This window comes from Colletotrichum lupini, chromosome 8 (genome assembly GCF_023278565.1).
Source record: "Colletotrichum lupini chromosome 8, complete sequence".
In the NCBI taxonomy this organism is placed as follows: Eukaryota; Fungi; Ascomycota; class Sordariomycetes; order Glomerellales; family Glomerellaceae; genus Colletotrichum; species Colletotrichum lupini.
The window spans coordinates 1,786,795-1,809,250 of record NC_064681.1 but is presented as its reverse complement, the minus strand read 5'-3'; the positions used below and the strand labels follow the sequence as shown (position 1 = coordinate 1,809,250).

Genomic DNA, 22,456 nt, shown 5'->3' with positions numbered 1-22,456 from the left:
CACGCGGTTTTTTTCGTCTCTGCTCTCTTCCACCCAGCCAACACCTTGGATCCTTTTTTCCCATTGCAATTTCTTGGACAGAAAGACTGGCAGACAAGAACCAAAACAAGGACAACTCGATACACTCAACGCGTCGAACGTGCTCTCCAACCACCTCTTCTCGGAAAGCTTCTCCCACACGGTACACCTGGCTGCACCTGGAGAAAGCGGACCAGCAGCAGATCAGACCCGACGCAGATTGCATGCTTCTGCCGCGGATTACACACGGAAAAAAGAAAAAAAAAGAGGTCCAAGCTGCGCGACCCGACCTTTCTCTTACCTCCCATTACCTCCGCCTCACCTCATACTTTGGGCCCTTACCTCACCGGAACAGGTACGGTACCTACGGAATACCTTACGTTACCGCGTACAGATTACCCACACCCTCGTCAGGTTTCCCCTCCTCTACGACGCGCTAAGGTCGCAGACGATTACCTAAACATTCGTTGAACTGCCGCATCGGTACTCCGTCTCATCCAGTCTCATCATCAGGGCCCTCTTTATAAGTCCTGGTCGGGTGCCTGTAGTAATCAATCCTCCGTTCCCTTCATGCTGAGTCAGAACCGGAGCTTGAAGATGCAGAGCGCTTCACCCTCGTCCTCTGCGAATACCACCACTAACACAGGTAAGCTACTACTCACCTTCCTCGTTTCTCATTCCTCTGTTTCCCGATCCCTATCCTCATGTCCTGTTCTATTCATCCCACCAACTCGCCGTTTCGCCCGACCAGCGAGCGCTCTGCCAAACTCCGTCGATCCCGTACCGTTCCTCTCTGACCTTTGCCCTCTCTCCCTCTTCCACCTCTTTCGCAAATCCGCCCTCCGGCAGCTGTCCTAGCCATTTGCCTTACCTCATCTTTCGTTCACTACTCAGTACATTGTACTTGGCTCGGATCTCATGTACTTTGAGTGAGACGAACCCTCTTTCTCACTCTGAACTACGTTACAATCATCAATACCTGCTATATCCTGGGAGAGGCCTGGCTACCTCTTGCCAGCGTTGATATGTAATCACTCCCCTTCCCCCATCAGCTTTCCGTCCATCAGCGACTACTGCAGGCCAGCAGCTGTCTGAGATACATGATTGCCCTCGTTCGTTTCTGTATGGACAGAAGCTTGAAACAGAGGCAGACCGAATCAAAGACAGAAATCCGGCTTATGCGGCTGTCGAATGGACCATTTTCAAACCTTCTCCCATCGTCTCACGGCGCATCTTCCATCCCCACATATCCCTGCTGCTCCGGCGACAACGCCAAACTCTCAAGTCTTTCAAGCCTCGATTTATCTTACCTTTTCAAGCCAAAACGGTCCCTGAATCTCACTTGCCTTTGATGACGAGTTTTGATTTTATACCGAACCTGGACACTGCTTGCTGACATGATATGTGTTGTCCATAGACGCCCACTTGCGCGCGCAGCTTGAGCTACTCAGCAAGCATACCGCGCCCGGCTCGACAGACAACGCGACCGGCCCAGCTCGTGGAGCTCGCCCTCAAGCTCCCAACCCTTTGACCGCGTCACCACCGCCGCCGGCACATGGCTATAGTAACGGCTCTACATCGCCCACTGACGTCTTGCCACCGATAGTTAATAACCAGGCCGACCCGGAAGCGCATATCCACCCTGACCTTCGAGCTCGAATCACGCAAGCTCCAGCCGTCAACATGATGCCCGCTGGTGTACCACCTCAACCGCAGCAGCAAATCGCGCCTCCCGTGACGGCTGCCGGTCCTTCCATTGCGCCTCCTACTCATTCTCCTACAGAAATGGACTTGGATGACGGCGCGGAGGGTCGCAAAGCTAAGCGCGAATTGTCACAATCCAAGCGCGCCGCGCAAAACCGAGCTGCCCAGGTACGATAATAATAATTGGGAAGGTGCGCTGGGTCAATGGCGCGTAATATGCCTCGCGCGTGTCGCAGATGACTGTCGCAGTGCTCTTGATACATGGGACACTATTACTGGCTCATCAACCAATCACTGCGACAGCGCCAATTGCATCCGGCGCGCCCACCCCAAATCAATTCTCCAATGCGACCTGATGATGAGCTTGAGCTAACTTGAATGCGCCGCAGAGAGCTTTCCGTCAGCGAAAGGAGGGATACATCAAGAAGCTTGAGCAGCAAGTTAGAGACTACATGGAAATGGAGGGACAGTACAAGACGATGCAGTCAGAGAATTACGCGTTGCGCGAGTACGTGATTCACCTCCAGTCGCGCTTGCTCGATCTTCAGACCGAAATCCCTCAGCCGCCGCCCAATGTCAACCTTCAGCAACCTGCACTCCCGCCTCCTTCGGTCCCGACAAGTGGTCCTGAAGCCCCGCCTAGCAATGCGGGTGCTGGTCCTCTTGAGGCCGTTGCGCAGGCAGTGGCCGGTCTGCAGGCACAGGAGCAGCTTGCGCAGAGAGATCAGTTCACAAGGCCCGAGGCGGTGACTAAGGAGGAGCCGCAACGTGAGCCTGATGGACCCGTCGACCCATCGCTACCGGATGGCCTTCCGGCTCCGACTGCGTCCATGTGAGCGCGCCAAGAAAACGAGGGCGCGTCGCATTTGAATCATGGTTTTCACGTCGCTGGCGTTGCGGTACAATGGTTTGTCAAGATATTACTAGTGGACTGGCGTTACCGGCATGGCTTCTATCCACCCGTTGCGGGTGTTTTGTTTGCAATGCCCTCGGGCTTGACTTCTTCAAAAGAGAGATGATGTAGGGAATTCGTGCTTGTAACATTGACACGAGAAGTGAAGAGTGTCAAAGGGTGGAGATTTGAGGGCCTGATGGGAACTTGATAGGAACCTCGAGGCGAGCTCCGGCTTTGTCTTTGATTTTTAGTCATTTGTCCCCCTCGGTTCTACACGCAAATGTACATCGAGGAAGGAGCCCTTGGTCATAACCTCGGACAATGCTTCATTGCCATGAAGCCGAGGAAAGACCTAGGCAACGTTCGAAAGTCTCATTACAGATTAGTCTCCGCAGAAATTCTGTTTTGCATGGCCTTATATGGATGTCATCGTTCTGATTCCCCCTCATTCACGCAGCTAAGGAGCCCGTCTCAATTTGCACTCGCGCGGGAATACAAACAGACATAGGTCTGAGCGTGTCGAAGAAGTCATGAAGAAATAGCAAAGCTTGGCTTTTTCTCGTCAATAAGACTGGTGGCATACTAGCAAGAAGGACGTGTAAAATGTAAAGATACGTTGACATGTAAGGCCCGGCATTTGAATTTCTCCCATCCTTTCTTGCCCTCACCCCTTTGAGACGTCCCGTTCCCTAAGCCGTAAAATAAGTCGCCACTGCTGCAAAGCGCCCGCATCGTCCGTGATCTCTGTTTTCTCCCCTTTTGTTAAGTAATCATACATATGAAGTGTTGCCCAGGTCGTGCTCCTATGATCACATCGTGTCAGTCTGTTGTCTAGTTTCAGAAATGGGGGGGAATGGTTTGGGTGAACTTACCTTGAGATACTCAGAGCCCTTCTCCTGATACTCCTCCCGCGTAATGGTAGCAGCCTTCCAGGCATCCGACCCAGCCCACCCGGCAGCGCCCTTCCACGCGTCGAGGAGGGCGTCCTCGGCGCGGCGGATGGCGAGCGGCGCGCCGGCGGGGAGAAGAGGCCTCAGCCCCTCGCGGAGACGCTCGTCGAAGCCCTGGAAGAGCGTGTTGCCGCCCGTGAGGAAGACATCCTTTAGGAAATCTTCGCGGTTCGACACGCCGCCCAGGCGCTGGTTGAGTATATCGCCGACAATCTCGATGAGGCCGCCCTGGTCGACGCCTGCGATGGACGGCTGAAAGACGACCTCGGGCACGCGGATGCGCTCGACGTTGAGGTGGATCTGGTTCAGCTCGGCCTGGGAGCCGGCGTCAAAGGGCCGCGGGCCGCGCGCGAAAGCGTGAAGCATCGACGTCGACCAGTCCGTCTTGGCCTCGTGGGTGTCCTCGTAGCCGAAATTCGGATCGTAGCGCAGAAGGTCCTCCTCGTACGTCTTGAGGTTCGCCTCGAGGTTTTCTTCTTCCTGCTCGTCGTCGCTGTTGTCGCCGACGGTGATTTGGCGGTACACGCCCCAGTCGTCGTCGTTTTGTCCGAAATTGTCGTCGTCGCCGCCGCGGCGCCGCTTCTTGACCGGGTTGTCGGACGCGAGGTTGGCGATGCTCTTCATGCGGATCTGCGAGGCGAGCGACTTGCGGTTGCCCAGGTCCTGCTTGAGGCGCTCGCGCTCCTTCATCTTTTGCAGCGTCACCTCGCGCGCCTGGCGCCTCTCCTCGAGCCAGCCCTCGAGGTCGTTCTCGCGGCGCTCCACGTCTAGCCGCTTCTCCTCCTCGACGCGGGCCTTCTCGGCCTCCTTTTCGGCCTTGGCGCGGGCGCGCGCGTCGTGGTTGGACTTCATGAGCTTCTGCTGGCGCTTGGCCTTGATGCCGGCGTCGTCGAGCTCCTCGTCTGGTACGTCGAGCAGGTCGAATACTGGCTCTTGCTGCTCCTCTGCAGGGTCACCGCCAACGTCCTTTGTGCGCGCCTTCTTGACCGCCTTCTCAAGGGTGGCGATGGCTCTCTCGAGAGCAGCTTCATCCTTGAGGTCGTTGCTATCGAGCAGCCGCCTGACCTCCTTCTTGTTGGTCTGCTGCTCCAGCTTGATCTGGAGCTTCTTGTACTGTTCGAGCTCGTTCTCCTTGCGCATCAGCTTCTCGAGGCGCATCTTCGCAGCTTGTTCCTGTAACCGCCTGCCGCTCTCCTTCTTCCGCTCAGCAATACGAGCCAACTCCTCTTCCGTCTTTTGCACAATGACCTCCTCTGTAAAAGGGTACTGGATGACAATGTCCCGGTCTTCAAGGCCTGTCCAATCCAAGTAGCCTCCTAACTCAGTGTTGTAGTCTTTTGAAACGTAGGCATGGTCGCGGAGCATGTGCTCTGCCTGGGACACGTTGAGCTTCCCGTTGAAAGCAGGGTACTTGAGCCTAATCAGCTTCAGCAGGTACTCTGCCGCATGCCATCCTCCCCAGTTCAATCTTGTGGCTTGGCTCAGCAGGGCCTTGTGATTGTAAACGGGTATCACGTGTGTCGAGGTGTAGGATGACGAAACTACGATGCCTGTGTTTCCCTTGTTGTGTGTGTACGAGAAGAGGGAGTCGATGCCGTATGCTAGGGAGGGCGCGCCGTAGCATTCGAAGATGATTTCTGTCATGGCTTCATAGACGTGTTAGCTGTTGGTCTTCACATGCTGCGAGAGACCAGCTTACATTTCCGGGAGTACGGCAAGTTGGCTACCGCCTCCGTCATGATAATGGGCATGTCGATGGATGCATCATCTCCGTTCAAGCCGAGTTTGAGAAAGATGTAGTCGAGAACATGCTCCATGACATCCCAATTGCTCACAATACCCGTCCCTTGCTCGTGCGCATAACGTGTGTGACTCCTCGCAGTCGTGTCGGCATAGCAGTCGCTGCCTGCAAAGGAATACGTCTTTCCGGCTTTTCGGTCGCGGTATTTGGCCATGATCGGTGGGATGTTGAGCCTCGGCTTCTCTTCAAATGACCATCCTGCACGGACGGCCGAAGATCCTATCGACAGTCAGTCAAACAGCCGCTCCGCCACATGCGTTTTCGGAACGCCTGCGAGCTTACCATTGTCAATTACAATGGCCGCGCCTCGGGAGGACTGCGCCGATGCCTTCTCCCGTCCATCCTGCTGTACCGGGATCGGCTTCTCGAACTTAGCCTCCTTGACTTGGAAGATCTTGGCTGGAGGGTACGTCCTCTCGGGAGGTCCTGGCAGAGGAGGGAGCTCGCCCGTAGCTGAGGGCGCCATCGCGATGTTCGTGTGTTGGGAAAAGTCTAGGGTGTCGCAGTGCGACAGACCATGCTTCGGGGATTTACGGGCAGTATATGATGGATTTCGAAGCTGTATAGCTGGCGGCGTCTTCAACGGGAAGGTTCGTTAAGGTAGGGAGCGTCTACGCCACGTGCGTCGCGTTCAATGCGTCTACTTGATTACGGTTGATGAAGTTGTGATGCGCCGTTGTTGCGAGGCTGCGAGGCTGTAAATTTCAGTGGACCCCTACCGGCTTGTGCTACTCGGGTCGCAGCGCAGCTACGCGATCTTAGCGTAGCAAAGGTAATAGTACTACGTGGGTGAATCAAGTGCAACCAGCGTCTCGCCCCTCGGTGTTTTGTTCAAAAGGGGAACTATCACATTCACTTTCGGGTCTGCCAAACTTGCGACTGCCTTTAATCATGGCCATTTGAAGAAGGGTGGGAAATGCGGTCAATTCAGAATTCTGAAGCTTTCCTCCAGTTATGGCTTCTCAGTGGGTATCTGCTCTATGGCTCGTGAAGTGCGCCGGAAATGTCATCAGTCTTGTCTCATTCCTCATCCATACACCCAGCACCTAACGACGAGTTCCGCCATGTTCATGCAGGCGGCTTCAGGTTGTCCGTAGCTGGTCAAGTGTTAAAATTGCTTCACGAAGGTCTGCATAATGACAAGAAACGTACCCTCAAGATGGAACAAGACATTAGACTGGTAGTTCTTGAACATCTGAGCGACGAGCTCGACATTCATGTTCTCAATGTTGATCTCCTGAAACCGACATCAGTCACAGCAAAGTGTCATAGAATAAGAATGGGTAAATTACCTGCAGTGATCTATTCATGACCATCACCGCCTCGTTGAGTTTCTCCTGGAACTGTGTAAGTCGTAATGACCTAGGGTTGTTAGAGAGCGACATACCACATTGGTAATAATGCGAGAAAGCAGCAGGTTCTGTTGGTGTTCGTGAGGACTCTCCTACTCTATTCGTTAACATGTCTATTCGTCTGCGCTGCGAGTGACCAAGGTTGGTATCATACCATTTTGTTAGGCACGTATTTGTGGTTGTGGTGTGTTTGTTTACTCTGTTACATGTACCCCACCGCAATCGTAGATGACTTAACTCGAACAGCGCTCTAGGCACAACTCACCGATCACACCGAGCTCCCGCTCAGCGGTAAGGAACGGCAGAATAAGCTACCCGGCCACTGCTTCCCTCCTGTTGCGCAACCAGCCATCCGCCTCCAATGGATACAGCAAAGCCGTATCATCGCAGTTTGAAACCCCAAAACCACACGATACCACATTCCAACTAAAATGGCGGCCCCGAAAGAAGCTACAGAGGCGCAACTAGCCCACCAAGCCCTCCTCGACGAGCTCGACATCCACTCCATTCACAAGAGCTTCCGCAACCCGTCCTGGAAACCCAACCAGCGCCGCAACAAGAACATCAAGACCATCCTCGGCGATGCCTCCCGCCGCGAGGCCTCAGCCCTGGCGACCCCGCAACAAGAAGAGGGCAGCGCTGCGGCCACGCCGGCGCGGACGACGCGGGGCGGCCGCGGCGGCAACGACGACGACGGCCTCTCTACCAGCGGCGCCTCGACGCCAGCCGCCGGCAACGGCAGCGGCAACAACGACAACAACCCGAACCTCGCGCAGGCCTCGCGCAGCCTGTTGAAGCTTGTTCTTGAAAAGAGTCTGCGCCCCAACGGTGGTGGTGCCGCCGGCGGGGGCTCGGGCCCGAGTGTTACCTACACCAACGTCGAGTCGGCGCCGTCGCTGGCGCACACGAAGCGGTACTGCGATATCACGGGGCTGCCGGCGCCGTATGTCGATCCCAAGACGCGGCTGAGGTATCACGACAAGGAGGTGTTTGGGCTGATTCGAACTTTGCCGCAGGGCGCGGCTGAGCAGTATCTCGAAGCGCGTGGTGCGCATACTGTTCTCAAATAAGGGGTGTCTACTGCCTTACATCTTACGGATACATCTTGTGGATTGGACAGAGAATGACGGCGGCGGCAGGAGGCATAAGGCACGATGCTGCAGGTTTCCTTGTTTAGGCGTTACTGGGGGTCAACAACTGTGGTCATGAACCAAGTTTCGGAGTTACTGGGGGTGTCGAGCGGAACGAGTCGTTTTCAAGTCAATACGATGATTGTTCTTCATGAGGATGAGCTACTAGGGTGCAGGAATCTATGGATGTGCGACCAACAAAGTCAAATCTCAACTATGCAGCCCTGCGCCTTTCAGCATAGGGTGTTAGATGACACTCCGGCTTAATCGTGATAAACTATTGTTCTTCGCCTGTGAATCGACAGATTACCGAGAACGTATTGAGAGACGATACTCAGTTGCCGTAGCTTAAAGCTACAGCCGTCGCGGCGGAACTGCTATGCAGCTGTGTTTTCCTTACCGGTTTTGTCGTCGAGCCTCTGACTTGCTCGAATCCGGAACCACGGCCGGGGGACGATCTTGCTCGTCTATATCGGAGCTGGTGGTATAGATGCTATCCTCTTGTGTCCACAAAAGAGGAACGCTCATGAATTTCCATGGTAGAGCTCAAACACTCCGTCATGAGATCTTCCCAAATCTTATACCGCAGTTGCCCAGCTGGATAACCTCACGAAGAGCGGTTTGTGAGACCAGTTGCGCCATGCATCAATGAACGCCGTGTAGGAAAGGCTGAAGAGTATTTCCTGACTGTACTGTTGATGGTCGTGTGCTCGCCAGCGGGTCGGTCCTGATACGCGTGTCGTCGAGCCCTTCAAGGCGAACTCAACACTGAGTTGATGTTCAAGAAAGCAGGTTGATTTTTTTCCAACTACGGAGTACAGCGCGGGTTAAATCCATCGTGGGAAAATTGAACCCACGTTGTAATTGGTTACCTTGCTAGAGGGACCCAATTATTCCTAGTGGCTTTTGGTGCACACCACCCCCCAAAACCCCCAAGAGTTAGGTTCGTTGTGTGACGGCGCGCGGCCAAGCAACAGGAACTTGCAGCAAAGACCCCTGCTCGCGTGCCAGCGGCCGGCACCTTTCCCCCTGGTGATCTGTTCTTTGCCTAATCTAAAGAATTACGGCAGCTCAGTCCAACAGCCCTGTGTACGCCAATCCTCTCTCGCGTATCTCTCATCCTCTCTTTTCGCGATTACAACGCTCTTTTCGGACCCTTCCGATTGTACAGCTACCTTCCTACGGAAAACGAAAGAAACCTTTACCCTCGAACGATCCGATCGAATCGAAGCTCCCTTCTCTTCCTACCACACAACTCCAACGAAGCTAGGAGCATACACCCAAGATGGCGTCAATGTGGATGTCCGACTCTCAAAGTACGTCTTTTTGCGCCGCCAAGCCGTCATAGGCAATACCGCACCGGAACCATGTTGCGCAGCTTCTACACCACTGTCAAGGACCGTAGCTGACCTTTGTTCTTACAGAAATTGGAGTAATCTTCTGCTCTGGAGGTACGTTTGCGCCGCCATCACTACCTCTCTGGCGCATCGAGTAGCACATACAGCAAGTAGGATTCACGGTGGCTAACTTCTCTGCGCTTGCGACAGGAGGTTTCTTCCTCATCGGTGGAGTGATGCTGTTCTTTGACCGAGCAATGTAAGTCGTTCCTTGCGGATTTGTTCTCCTCCTTTGACTTTCCCGACACAGCTAACCCGATCCTTTCTCAGGCTGGCCATGGGAAACGTACGAAACTCCCCTCCTCCCTCCTCCCTGACCACAGAGTCAACGACCACCTACACGCAAGTAGCTGACCCTTGAAATGCAATAGATTCTCTTCCTCATCGGCCTGACCATCATCATCGGACCCCAAAAGACGCTCCTCTTCTTCGCGCGGAAACAAAAGGCAAAGGGCACGGCCGCCTTCTTTGGCGGTCTTACCCTGATCCTGCTACGGTGGCCCCTAATCGGCTTCTGCGTCGAGCTCTACGGCATCATGGTCCTCTTTGGCGACTTCCTCGGCACGATTGCCGCTTTTGCGCGTAACATCCCCGTCATCGGGCCGTATATCGGCACCGCGGTCGACCGGTCTGGTGTCGGTCGCCGGAACGCTGAGTTGCCTGTGTAAATATTCCATTGGAAGGCGGTCGGGAGGGATGTATCAACGTATCAATGATTTTCGGGGAAGCCACTGGAATGAGGAGGATAGCGTATAGACGGGATTGTATACCATAACGGCGCAGGTTGGGCCCTGAACCTATGATTTGATAAAGGCTTGTAATTATACGCGGATTTGTTTTCGGTTCTTAGAGCAAGGGCGAAACCTTTGTCTAGAGACGACGAAACTCGCTCAAGGATAATGAATGAATGGAAGGACACACTTGAGAAACCATCTGGCACACATAGGACGGAAAGACATGTCATTGACATACATGGTTGGCGCATTTCGGGCTCGAACGTAGCCGCGGCTAAGCAAAGATTCCGCCATTGGTAAACTCTTGCTAATCTAGTGTTCGTCGATTCGTAGTGTCAACATCCTCGTGTGTACGCGGGAGCGAGATGCCCAGCCTGCCTCGCACACAGTAAACTCCAGGGGTTTGTTTCCTTTAGTTGCAAAAATCCCCCCGCGTGCCCCCTCGTCTACGCCATCACCTCCTCCACCCTGGCTGGTATTCTTAGTAGCTCACACTGACGAGGTAGTCTGCCAGCTTCTCCACCGCCAGAGTAGCGCTGCCGGCCTGCGCGTTCTCGCCGTGGTGGCCGAGAAGGATGGCCTGGGTAGACTTGGCGACGGCGATACCCTCCTTGCCCTATTCAAGTGATTTCAAGTCAGCCCTTCTGCAGACAATGCCACGTTTTTTTTCGTGCTTTCAGAGTGTATGGGCGTCCAACCTTTCGTGCGTAAATGGCACCCTCCTCGGCACGGGCCATGACGTATCTCTCGCCGCCGATGAACAGGCCATCGGCAAAGGCCTTGTCCTTGACGTCCGACTTTCCGGTAACGATGTCGGCAACAACCTTCATCTCCGTGGCGGAGAGCTATGTTGCGCAAGAGATATTGTTAGTAGTGGTACGGATAGAGAAATGTAGTTATTCGTTGGTCATTGAAGGCGGGATCACATACGGTGAAACCGGCGCTCGACGCCCACGTGCTGTCACCGGCGATGCTGATGATGGCGGCCTTGTCAATGTGGCCGGTGCCGACCAAGCTACAGATCCCACGTCAGTTCTCCATGGCCCATTGTATAGCTCAACAATCCCTCGCGATGCGCAAGCCGCGAAAACAAAAAGCTGGTGCAAAGCTACCTGGTGTCAACGTAAGCTGTAGAGAGAGATTGTCAGCTCATCCTGATGATTCTCGAGGTCTGGGGGGTTTTCCCCCTCGGTTTTGGCTTCTCCCTCCCCCTCCGTCTCTCTTGGGAGAGAGCTGCCAACGCCCGCATCGGCCCTTCGTGGGGGTGGGAGATTGCGAAGTGAGTGAGCTTACCTTGCCACGACATGATGAAGGAAGGAAGACGGGAAGAAATAAGAGACTAGTGCTCGCTGGTGCAAATTAACAAAAAAGAGACAAGAAGCTTCTCTCTGTCGAAAGGGGGTGTGCAAAAAGCTCAAGCTTTGACGCGGTGTGGGATATGGAGGGGAGGAATTTCGGTTTGTGACTGTTGATGTTTCTTGTTCCTCTTTCCTGCCTGACGTTTGCCCCTCTCTCCTCCGAGGAATACCTCAGCAAACCAATTTTTAGGTCCAGCGGGCCGGGCGGGGTATCACGCTACCTGCTGAGAGGTCATTGCTGGCGCCAAAGTAGCGGTGCGGGGTACTTTCTTCAGCATCGCGAGCATCGTAGGCGAATACCTCTGTTTCTCGTTGCTTCCACCCCCCGGCAACTGTGAGGTGCTTTATTCAGGAAAGTCCAGCAATGTCATGCAGCTACCGCAGTAAGATACCCAAGGTAGGGACTGCCAAAGAATTGCTGCACCTTATCCGAACATTTCTCATCGTTTCTTCTGATTCCCTTTCCTAGTCGACAGCGACGGCTTAGCCTTGTCTTGACGAATTCAATCCCCTATCTTCCTACCTACCTGTACTTCGTACCCGAGGTAGCTGATCCACTCGAGAGAACTCAACGAGTCCACACGATCCGCCGGGTATTCCCATCACCGCCTGTGTAGCTATTACCTTGTAATAGGTACCATACCTTCCCTTACCGCCTTACGTATCTTTCCACCTGGGTGCCACTTCCGGAATGTGCCCCGCCAAACACATTGTTCAGTCACGTGATGGCGGGGTAACTGTGCGAGTACGATGGAAGGAGGCACAGTACAGACACGGCATTGTTGGGCCCCACCCATTTGAGGGCCGTCACCGCCTCAGCTCGCCACACTCAATGCGCCACGGCAGCGACCCCCGTTTCCCATCTTCGCCAAGCCCAACACATCTCCGCCGACGGCCCGGCAAAGCTCTATGCCGCCTTCCATCTCCATCGTCGTCTCCGTCGACGTCGCTATCAATGGCTTTTCGTTTCCAGAAGGATCGAAGGAACGAAACAGACGCTCGGCACATGAGAAGTGAGGACGGACGTGCAGAATGGCAACATCAAGCGAAAAGAGTTGCTTTCTAAATATGTTTGGATCGTCCATGCAAGAAGGAGCGCATATTCCATGTTAGCTACCGCAGCTACTACAGCCCAACTTACGCTCGAAGTCTTCTATCTTTACTCTATCCACCTGTATGCAGTCAACGGCGCAACGCAGCTCGGAGCCAAAAGACGGGACGTTTCCGTCTTCAGCTCGGTCCTGCACAGTCGTAGTCGTCTATTAACCCGATCGGCTCTTTGAACTTCTTGTCCCCATCACGCCGGGGTCCAGGCTGTACAGCATCTCTTTCAGGCTTTGGCCTCTCTTCTTCAGATGGAATTTCGCTCACCAGCGTACACGTCCGATCATCTGGATAAACTATCAGAGTTGTTTCCACCCGATGCCTCTCACGGGATGCTACACTGTCAACGGATCGTCACCCGGGGCACCGCCTACGTTACGCTTGATCCGCCGCCGTCTCACACCCTAATTAATCGCCCTAGTCTAAGTACCTTGTTATTAAAGAAAGTTAATTCTTTCTAAGTTATAAGTACAAAAATATAGTTTTAATAAAATAGTATAGTACCTACTTAGTACTTAAATTAAGATGCTTTTTTAAGCTTATTATAAAAAAAAGATAATTATATTACTAACTACTTATTATCGAGGTCCGTAAGTAGCGCTATAGCTTTAATTATAATAGCTTCGTTCGTAATAAATAAATAATTTAATTATAAGTCCTTTAAAAGCCTCTATTTAAGAGCTATAAGAGCTAAGTTAAAATATTTATTAAAATATTAATAACTAAACTAACTTTATAATAATAGCCTTAATAAAAGAACTAAGAAACGAACTAAAAAATAATACTGTCACGAAAGGGAACTCGAGGCAGGTCGGAACGCTGCTATATTAACCTAATTAACTGAAGACTTAACGTAAAGAGGGAAAAAACAGAACAGTGGGCAGAAGCTAGCAGGCTGGCCCTTTGGGCCTAGCGGTCTAGCTCGTTACGTGACTACTAGGAGCTCAGCCTCGCAGCCTAAGGCTGAGCCACAGGGCCTACAGGGCCCTGGTGCCCACTGCCGTGACAATACTAAAATCCTTATTAATATTAAGTATAATTTATAAAATATAGTAATATAGCCGTAGAGTATTATTAATATATCTTATATTAAAAAGGGTATTATTAATATTAATAAAATAAATAGGGCCGTATTAATATAGTACCTCGGCTTTTTTTATAGCTCGAGGATTATTATTTTAAATAGTATTAAAATTTTATTAAAAAGCTCTTTTAAGTACTTTAATATATTTATTATTATTTTTATAATAATAAGACTCTTAGTACTTATATATAAGCGTAAGTTATTTATTTTTAAATAATAATATTAGCTTATTAATAAGCTATTAAAACTACGATTTTAGTAATCCCTTAATGAGGGAGAGGGTAGAATAGAGGAAAAGATAGGCAATTTATAAAAAGGGTTAAGGTTAAATAGTACGGAATTCGAGGGTAGGGTAGTGTCTATATATACTGCGGTAATCCTCTAGTAATATAAAACGATGGAGTTAAACAGTATGATCGCCCTGGTCGTCTTGTTATCTCAATAACAATTCCAGGCTTCCGAATCCTGATTTTGCACGGGTTCACAGATCCATCTACGGGCTGTGGAAGACAGTCTAAACGAGGGCTAGACTTCATCGAAGAGACACAGACACCGGCGCCCAACTTTATCCTATTCGTAGAATAATCAGCCGGGGGACTAACTGCTTAGCCTGAGATCGGCTGCCGCAAACTTACGTGCTGCGGAGGACTCGGCTTACACGGCGACTTGGTAAACTCAACCCGTGGGAAGAACCAGCTGCATCTGCATGACATTATTCGTGGACATCACACAAGCAAGAGAGAACACGAAAATGGGTTCCAGCCATCCCTTCAGACGAACTTTGAGTATACTGCATGCTGCTCATCAAACCAGTTTTACTTTTTGGCAGCAATGCGATCACCTCCTGGCAACAAGGTTATCGTTCAGAAGACAAGGGCGCATCTGACGACGGTTTCTTCAGGGGCGTCTTCGTGGCATCTCTCAACTGACGATGTCTCTTGGAAGCGATCAAAACGACAGGGTGTCTTCCTGATGGTCAGTAAACTTCTTACTTGCGCTCTGGCCACCTAACGGATACACTGGCTGGCGGATTTGCAATCTTGAGACGATCATTCGGCTTTCCACCCTGGACGAGACAGTTCAAACCCCGTCGCTGGATAGCCTTCCGCATCCTCCCATCATCTCTAAGCTCCTGGTTTGCCCTGATACCTAGTCAGCCTTGTCACACAGGGCTCCTCGATAGCCTACGATTCTTGGGAGCCATTTCAGGACCTGGAAGGATGATCTGACTGTGGGCCTATCGTGGACTGAGAGGAACAAGAGGTGCTTGTCAGCGTCTGGCCCAAGCGCACAGCACGTCGCAGGCGCACACAGGCAACGCCCAAAAAAACAAAAAATCGAGAACAACAAACTTTCCAACGCTCGGCGGCGCCCACCTCAGCAACAGCGCTCCGTGTCCCAGGAAGTCTGTTTCAATACGACACCTTCTAAGAGGGAGGGTGTTTGATTTCTTCCGGCTGACAGGACAACCTGTAAGCTCCAACAGCAGACGCATACGAGGCACTAGGGCGTGTCGTCGACCAGATCCCCCCGAACGATGACACCTCGAGCGGCAGACTTATTCAGCGTCGGCCCTAAGTAAGCTGCCAATTTCGTGTTACTTGGCGCGTCCTCTGTCAACCAACTTCCCAGATATGTGTGCGGCTTGCATTGTCTTCGCAATGTCGTTGCATGGTTGTATCAGGGAACACAATTGGTGTTTATGTCCGTGAGCGTACAAAGCTGCGAGACGAACGTATCCGTACGGAAACCTGTGCGACAATAGGCCCAAGAAGCGGTGGGAAAATGGACCAGGAAATAACCAAGATTTGATCAAATTACACCGGACAGCGCTGGCGTCACGCTGGATAAGCAGGCCTAGTGTGAGAAGGTTATTTCCTTGATTGTGGACCATGGTTGGTGGGAAGCCGGATGAGCAACGATGTCTCTGATCCTTTCATTTAAAACGAGAGACCCGTTTGATGTCAGAGTGGGGGATCGGTATATGCGTGGGCAGGGCGTTGTTAGCCCAGCGGTGCGGAGAGGATCCGCGACTGCAACGTCGTGTAACTCTCATTCGCTGACCGCATCGGCTGGGAGATTGAACTTCAAATGAAGCAATTTTCAGCCTGGTGACCGTTGGGCAAATCTTGGGGCGGCACTGGGCATCAGAGGGGACGTCCTCGTGTTACTCATCTTGAGTCTGGGCCAGTCCCATCTTTCAGAGGCGATTCGGATCCCGGCGGACCCAGTTTCTTGCAATTGGGATCAATCCAGTTCTTGGATAACCTCAACGACCACTTGCGACCTACTGTAGCGCAGTGACGGCTTCTCGGATTATCAGCGAATTGATCATTACATCGACGGACGAGGCTTGGGCCTCGGGGGGCCGACGACAACGAAGGCGAGAGGACGTGCGGTATGACAGGGACGACCCTGAGGCTTGTTGCCCCCAGGCTGGGGTAACCCAACCTTTCCAGGATGTCCCGCAGACCAAGCACGGATGCGACCCTCCCTCTTCTCTCATCCTTCTCGAATCCCTCCCCTCTTTAGCTCTCTCTAGCGGCAAGGTACGGCACGATACGACGGGGGGTACAACAAGGCATGTGGGCGTAGTCAATTTGAAGTCAAATTGCTTCTTATGAGCTTTTCGTCGAGAAGCTCCAGAACGATAATACCGGAAGCTGCCGCGGCTTGACGATGGAGTCATCCGAGGCTTCTCACTCAGCTCTCGACTCTCAGCCCCCTCAGCCAGCCTTGACCGCCACGCCGCACGGCAGTGTCAACACAGAAATCAGACTATCCAGAGTCTCCAGACCTCTCGGTCACCCTGCAGATGACGACTCCGTCAATCATGCTTCGCCGCTGTGCTTCCCTACAGTTCTCGCTAGTCTGACACACGAAACCGCAAGACCTCCACTCGACCGCAGAAGATACGCGACTTATCGTTCACAAACGACCGGGACCCTCGATCCACAGACCGGCCCAAGGACAGGATGTTGAAGTTCGTCATCCTTGTGTTGATCAGCCCCCCCTAAAATATCCGTCCTATCAATCTCAAACAGGCGACAAAGTTGCGAGTCGCGTGCTGGGGACCAAGAACGAGGGCTTCTGGGCTCTGGGTCGACCCTGCAGAGGCGAAATCAGAGGGGATGATATCAAAGTAGAGTTAAGTCAGAGTGTCCCCCCCGTCTGCAGTCTGGGTCCTCTCCTGTTCTCTGCATATGGGCTTCGGGGGGTTCTCTGTCATCGGGTCTTTGGTCTTTCTTTCCGGCAACTGCCTTTCTACTAGCAGCCATATTTCTCATTTTCTCTTCTTTTGCCTCCACATTTGGCGCAACTTGGAAGACGGCCTTCTAGTCCTCCGATTCTACTAGTTCCTGCAACCGCTTCCCATCATCTCCTTTTTCGAAACCGATCACCCCGCTTCACGTTCTGGGCATCCCGCCTGGTTCTTGCTCTTATAGCCCTGTCAACAAGGATCCGCCAAGCGCTAGCATTGCAAAGTCCTGTTCCGGGCCATTAGAGGAGCATGTTCAAATTGGTTAACCGTTCCAGATCTATGAAGAGCATGAGGACTGGTGGAGGGGCCCCCGGTGGTGTGCAGACGCACGGCCCAGAGTCCCCCGTCCTGGGGTCGCCGGGTCTTGTGTCAAGTTTCCAACAGACCAAGGAAGACTCGAGCGCTTCTCAAAACGAGAGCGTGCCCTTCTTCGCAAAGGACGCTGCCGCCGACGCTGCCGCCGCTGCTGCCGTTGCCGTTGAAACTCGCAACACATACCGCCATCGCCCGCTGCCTACACCACCTCCATCCAAGGCGTCTTCGACCATGGCTGAGCGGCCCAGCACTAGCGGAGGTCTTTCACCTCATAACTACAGCACCACCAGCTTCAGATCCTTTGCTGATAGACGTATGTCCAAGGATGACCTGTACATCAGGCCTCAGTCTTCAGCACGTGGTGGTTACAAGTCGTATCACATCCCGATACGGGACAATCCAGCATCTCCGGTAGAGAGTCCTGGCGACTTCTCACACGACTTCTCACCGGCGCGCACTTTTACAGTCAGGACTCAGACGCCAGATTCGATGGATAGCAACATGGGAACGATAGCAATAGGCATGGCCATAGGGAGCCCGACACATCCACCTCCGGACTTCACAGCGTCGCGCGAATTTCTTCCATCGCCGATGCCCGCCCCGAGAGACGAGTGGCAACCGCAGGCATCCAGCCTCAGCACGACCATGATGAGGGCCTCACCAACACCAGAACCGCCGCAGGAGATACCGGAACCCGTGCCGGCACCGAAGCAGAAATCAGGAAGGTGGAAATTGTTTGGCCGTTCTAAAAGCAAGAGACTTGCCTCGTCCCCAGTCGCCATCTCACAACCTATGAATCTTCAGCATCCGGCACCGACGAGAACGGACTTCGATATTTCACCGACGACGAACCAGGCCACTGACTTGGGAAGACGGAATACTGAGAAGAGAACAGCGGATAGCAAACCGGCCATGAAGCGCTCACAAACGGCTGGCCCTGTAGCCCCGCCGAGCCCGAAAGATTCAAAGCCCCCTAAACTACTAAGCAGAATGGCGTCCACACGGTCGACCAAGAGCGTCAAAAAGTCGGACATTTCTGCGCCGGTTCACGTGTCGATGGGAGTACCGGCTTTGCCGCCTAAGCCATCGGGCGGGTTCCTGGACGTGGAGATTCCCAGCATCACGATGGAGAGGTACAGTGTAATGTTCGGCAACGTCCTGGGACAACAACCACATGGATCACAAGATTCGACTTTGGGATCGCAAGGTTTACAGCCTTCATCTTCGCTTCTGGCAAGGCGGCAAGCTACTCTGGACAGACTGAAAACGATAAACGATCAGGTCACTAGAGAAGAGGAGGAGAGGGAACGTATGAGGGGTCGGAGGGCAACATCACCGCAGCCGCTCAAGTCGCCGGCGTTTTCGCTCTCACTATTCCCGGCCACGCCCTCGGAATCGGCCAACAACCCGCCTCAATCACCCCGATTCCGCTCAAACACTTCACCCGCTTTCTTGTCATCCCCGCAGAGAGCAAGCTTCGAGCCAGCCGCAGAGGAAAGTAGCCCTGAGTCTATCAAGCAAAAGACTCTATCGCCCGAGACGATCGCCCGGTCCCAGCCCTCTGATGTACACGACTTCGTCTTCGGGCCCGAGCAGTCCGGCCTCATGCTCGACTCGCCAACAGACGACAACGAATCCGAGGAGATCCACCTGACAGAGCAACTGAAGCCAACCATATACGAACCCGCATGGCAGATGATCTCAACACCAGGCGAGTCCACCGCCCCGTCGAGCGCTGCGCCCAGCGCCAAAGACCGTTCCCCAGCATCGGTATCCTCCGTCCATACGCACGTCACAAAGCCGTCCCTCGACGAGTCTGAGCCGGACGACGCGCTCCGCGCTGCGGTAGAAATTTCGATTGCCCGGCAGATCAGCATTTCCCGGCAGCAGCGCCGAATGCTGCGTCCCTTGAAGACGAATGCTGTTCGTACCGGTGGCAGCCCCAACGTTAGAAGCCCGGTGACGACCATCACAGTGGGCAAGAATGAGCGCCTATCCACGACGAAGAGTTCTACGCCAACACTCATCAGCCACGGCGAGACGTTCGAGCAGCAAATCGCGCAGAACCGCAAGAGCTCGCGGATTATCGTCGAGGATGACTTGGCGTAAACTCACACGAAACTCTCTAGAGCCTAGGCTCTTATCCCTATCATCATGTCGGACATTCTTCTAATTCCCTTCGTCCACATACACTGATGGTGCTCGGACTCGCCATCAGACTTTAACAATCCTCTTTTGTTACTTAACCACCTTCTCACCCACCGATTTGTTCCTTTACTCCACCTTTTTCTGTCATCACTCTCACCTTATTATTCTGGAGGACCATTTCGAACTATGCTTGTAGCGGGATTTCATACGTTTGGTGAAAGGGGGGGCTTCTTCACTCTGGTTTCAGGTTTTGAAGAGTTCATTGTCTTGTAGGGGGGTTGGATATGTGTGTGTGGTGGCCTTATCAGAAAAGCAAAGTTCGAACGGTCTTTTTTGTCACTTGCAAGCGAGTTTCCCGAGAAGCAAAACACAGAGAAGGATTCCCGATGGAGTATCTGATCTTCCTGTCATACGACCTCGAAGGTTCGTTTCTTTTGCGCGCAATCGATACCACTGTTGGGGGGAGAAATTCTTTTTTTTTATCTGGTGTAGGAAGGGAGAAGGACGGCGGGCAAGGGCCAGGGCATTTTCAAACCTGTTAGCCTTTGGTTCACCTTTATGAAGAAAGCTTTCTTGGAAAATCTTCCTTTTTTTTCTTCTTGGATAATCCCTAAAGCTTAAAAATAAACATGCCCTTTCTAGGTTCAATCCTTTTTTGAAGCCGCTGTCGAAATATTTGTGTCACCACGTTTGGGTAACTTGGGCTGTCGTCTACACCTTGGTTGTGTTCGCAGTTGGGAGCTCACATGTAGGTTTCGAGACGCTCGAGTCTCAAGGTCAGCGGCGAGTTCCGGTCTCAGTCAGCCCATGGCTGTGCAGTAGATATAGCCGCGTGGACTCTGCGTGGCTTTTAAGACTTTTGGAAGCACCTGGGTTAGAGCTGTAGCCCTCTTGCTTAGGAAGATAACACTGCACCTACTGGATAGAAAGATCTCGATGTATGTGGTTCAAGCCAGTTGGGGGGGGACAGAGGGACACAATGGTATATGTAGGTACATGTCAAAAAACAAGATTAAAGCAAGAATCGCATTGCTTGAATCCAAGGATTCATCGCATACGCAAGTTGCTTTCTACCTACAACATGCCTTGCTGGCCGAAATCGAAGTTTCCGCACCCCAAAAAGACAGTCATATGTCATATGGTGAACGGTAGATATTAGAGACAAGTGACTGGGCGCCTAGCTTTCCTTTGTCTCACATCCTGAAGGAATCGAGCCAAAAAAAAAATGTCTCGGCTACTTGCCGCTCTTTGTCCGTTCTTCTTCTCCTTGTTCTTCTGCATGCAGTATCCGCACAACGGCAAATTCTGCAACAGAAAGGAAAGATTTGTATTAATCCTAAAAGCTCTAGCCATCGATTTGTCTCGCTACTAGAAGCAAGTTTGGTGACCCGGTCCGCGGAGGGCGAGGGATATGAACACCGGGCCTTGCTGACCTGCCTTCCCATCACCCTGCTGTGGTAGGTAGCGCAAGCGCCTCTTCTCCTCCGACGTTGTTGCAAAACAGGAAAACAAAAATGACGGTCGTTCTTGCGAAAACAAGGGAACGTTGAACACGGAGCGAGTGTTTATGCCGAGACAGAGTTCCAAGAGGAATCCAACGCCGGACGGTTTAACGAAAATCAACTCAGGTGAGAGAAGGCACAAGGCGGGCGATAACAAAAAGGGGGTACGACTTCTTTGTTTTTACATGACGATGCAGCACGAGTTTTGCTTCTTGGCCTGCTGATAAAACATCTTACTCTGGGAGCTCAGGCCGTCACTCTTGGCCACCAGGTCGTCGATCTTTTCTCCGCGCTCCAGGACGCTCTGGATGGTCTTGTGCAGCACGATCTTGGTCTCGTCGAGCTCCTTTTGGATCTTGAGGATCGAGTCGGCCTGCTGCGGGTCTTGGTACCGCGTCAGGTACTCCTTGAGCTCGGGGAGGACGAGCTTGGGTTCGCCCGTCGCCCATGTGGAGCGCGGGTGCTTGGTGAGGAACTCATCGACGCTGTTGCGACCGTTGTTAGCATGGCCGTGGGACCTGATAAGAGGCCCGGGGAGAAGGCTTGGCGGCCCTGGGGGTGATGGTGGACGTACATCTTGGAGAGAAGCTGGTGAGCGACGAGACTCGGGTATTGGTGGTCGGAAATGATACTGCGCAGTAGAGTGTCAGCACCGCTCCTTGGTGTGCGTACGGCTCCTTTGTGAGAAGGCATCTTTGAAGAGTTGCCCACTTACACGCCACAGATGCCCTCGCTTCTTCCCACGCAGTGGAATGTGTTGTCGCCCTCCTCGATATCTTGCCTCTGGCCAGGGCGCGTCGACTCGGCCACCTTCTTAGAGAATAGGCTCATGAACTCGGCGTAGCTGTCTGTGTTTCAAGGATCGTCAGCCCAAGTTCAGGCATGAGAGGGCACGATAGGCTCGAGGCCCAAGTCGTCCGGCTCGTAGCTGGGGCGACCAGTCCCCCCTCGTGCGCAAATCGTGGATGGCTTACTTCTAGTGAACCGGGAGTATGCGGACAGCTCCATCTCGCTGCAGAGCTCGACGGCGGGCTTGCTGTCATTGCGAAGGATCTATTGCGACGCAGGCGTTAGTTGCGATGGTGATTGAATTGCGAGGTCGCTCGCAGGTGCTTTTAGGATCGCGCGAAGTGCCAGGTAGCAGCGATGGAAGAGAGACGTACTCCGATATAGTGCAACTTCATTTTCTGGAGTTGTGATGTTAGTCGTCGGTCACAGACGTCGCCGTTGAAGGCGGTCTAGGCGATGGGAGGGGAGATCCGGCCTCGACTTACGGCGGAGTTTGAGGAGCGAGAGGGGTAGCGAAAAGACGTAGTCCCGGAGTCTAGTTGTCGTCGGTTCGTAGGCAATTCGTAGATAAATCGAGGACGTCGAGTTCGGGAGCAGTAAACGGGCTTATTCGTAGGAGGGTGAGAAAGTCAGGTATTCGTAGGGGGAATTGGGAATGGAGATAATGGAGAAAGGAGGCGATCCGAGTTGTAGGACGATGGAGAAAGCGTCTCCGCGTCGGTTCAAGGCTTACAGAGGGCACCGCGGGCACCTTGGGGAACGATTGGCTTAGAAGGGCGATACATCACATGCACCACCCACTATTGGGAAACTTGGCTCAGCGGACTGCCCCTCTAGGCTGCAGAGTAATTAAGGCATTGATGTACCTGCGTACCTTGCTTAGCATCCAGCACACCAAGTCCGCTAAGCATTG

The 22,456-nt window shown here is 52.9% G+C and overlaps 8 protein-coding genes across 8 annotated transcripts; 4 read left to right on the top strand and 4 right to left on the bottom strand.

The window, feature by feature from the left end:
- Positions 1-588: 588 nt before the first annotated feature.
- CLUP02_15011 (bZIP transcription factor) lies at positions 589-2,558 on the top strand (the record flags this gene model as incomplete). Its single annotated transcript, XM_049293935.1, has 3 exons — positions 589-664; positions 1,436-1,890; positions 2,112-2,558. The coding sequence occupies 3 exons, from the start codon at positions 589-591 to the stop codon at positions 2,556-2,558; spliced, it is 978 nt and encodes a 325-aa protein (XP_049151081.1).
- Positions 2,559-2,726: 168 nt separating this feature from the next.
- On the bottom strand, positions 2,727-6,267 carry CLUP02_15010 (actin; the record flags this gene model as incomplete). Its single annotated transcript, XM_049293934.1, has 10 exons — positions 2,727-2,855; positions 2,904-2,969; positions 3,118-3,306; positions 3,394-3,420; positions 3,490-5,213; positions 5,267-5,587; positions 5,651-5,945; positions 6,013-6,055; positions 6,101-6,116; positions 6,174-6,267. The coding sequence occupies 10 exons, from the start codon at positions 6,265-6,267 to the stop codon at positions 2,727-2,729; spliced, it is 2,904 nt and encodes a 967-aa protein (XP_049151080.1).
- Positions 6,268-6,436: 169 nt separating this feature from the next.
- On the bottom strand, positions 6,437-6,831 carry CLUP02_15009 (uncharacterized protein; the record flags this gene model as incomplete). The annotated part of the gene is made up of 3 exons (XM_049293933.1): positions 6,437-6,465; positions 6,521-6,605; positions 6,661-6,831. 3 exons carry the CDS (start codon positions 6,829-6,831, stop codon positions 6,437-6,439), a joined length of 285 nt encoding a protein of 94 aa, XP_049151079.1.
- A 320-nt stretch (positions 6,832-7,151) lies between these two features.
- CLUP02_15008 (uncharacterized protein) lies at positions 7,152-7,790 on the top strand (the record flags this gene model as incomplete). Its single annotated transcript, XM_049293932.1, has 1 exon — positions 7,152-7,790. The coding sequence occupies one exon, from the start codon at positions 7,152-7,154 to the stop codon at positions 7,788-7,790; it is 639 nt and encodes a 212-aa protein (XP_049151078.1).
- Positions 7,791-9,135: 1,345 nt separating this feature from the next.
- On the top strand, positions 9,136-9,915 carry CLUP02_15007 (Got1-like family protein; the record flags this gene model as incomplete). The annotated part of the gene is made up of 5 exons (XM_049293931.1): positions 9,136-9,166; positions 9,275-9,301; positions 9,398-9,446; positions 9,518-9,533; positions 9,619-9,915. The coding sequence occupies 5 exons, from the start codon at positions 9,136-9,138 to the stop codon at positions 9,913-9,915; spliced, it is 420 nt and encodes a 139-aa protein (XP_049151077.1).
- Positions 9,916-10,462: 547 nt separating this feature from the next.
- On the bottom strand, positions 10,463-11,287 carry CLUP02_15006 (profilin; the record flags this gene model as incomplete). Its single annotated transcript, XM_049293930.1, has 5 exons — positions 10,463-10,597; positions 10,680-10,826; positions 10,912-10,996; positions 11,094-11,109; positions 11,275-11,287. The coding sequence occupies 5 exons, from the start codon at positions 11,285-11,287 to the stop codon at positions 10,463-10,465; spliced, it is 396 nt and encodes a 131-aa protein (XP_049151076.1).
- Positions 11,288-17,068: 5,781 nt separating this feature from the next.
- CLUP02_15005 (uncharacterized protein) lies at positions 17,069-19,213 on the top strand (the record flags this gene model as incomplete). Its single annotated transcript, XM_049293929.1, has 2 exons — positions 17,069-17,157; positions 17,386-19,213. 2 exons carry the CDS (start codon positions 17,069-17,071, stop codon positions 19,211-19,213), a joined length of 1,917 nt encoding a protein of 638 aa, XP_049151075.1.
- Positions 19,214-20,935: 1,722 nt separating this feature from the next.
- Positions 20,936-21,938, bottom strand: CLUP02_15004 (synaptobrevin; the record flags this gene model as incomplete). The annotated part of the gene is made up of 5 exons (XM_049293928.1): positions 20,936-21,239; positions 21,329-21,385; positions 21,470-21,602; positions 21,729-21,807; positions 21,918-21,938. The coding sequence occupies 5 exons, from the start codon at positions 21,936-21,938 to the stop codon at positions 20,936-20,938; spliced, it is 594 nt and encodes a 197-aa protein (XP_049151074.1).
- Positions 21,939-22,456: the final 518 nt, after the last annotated feature.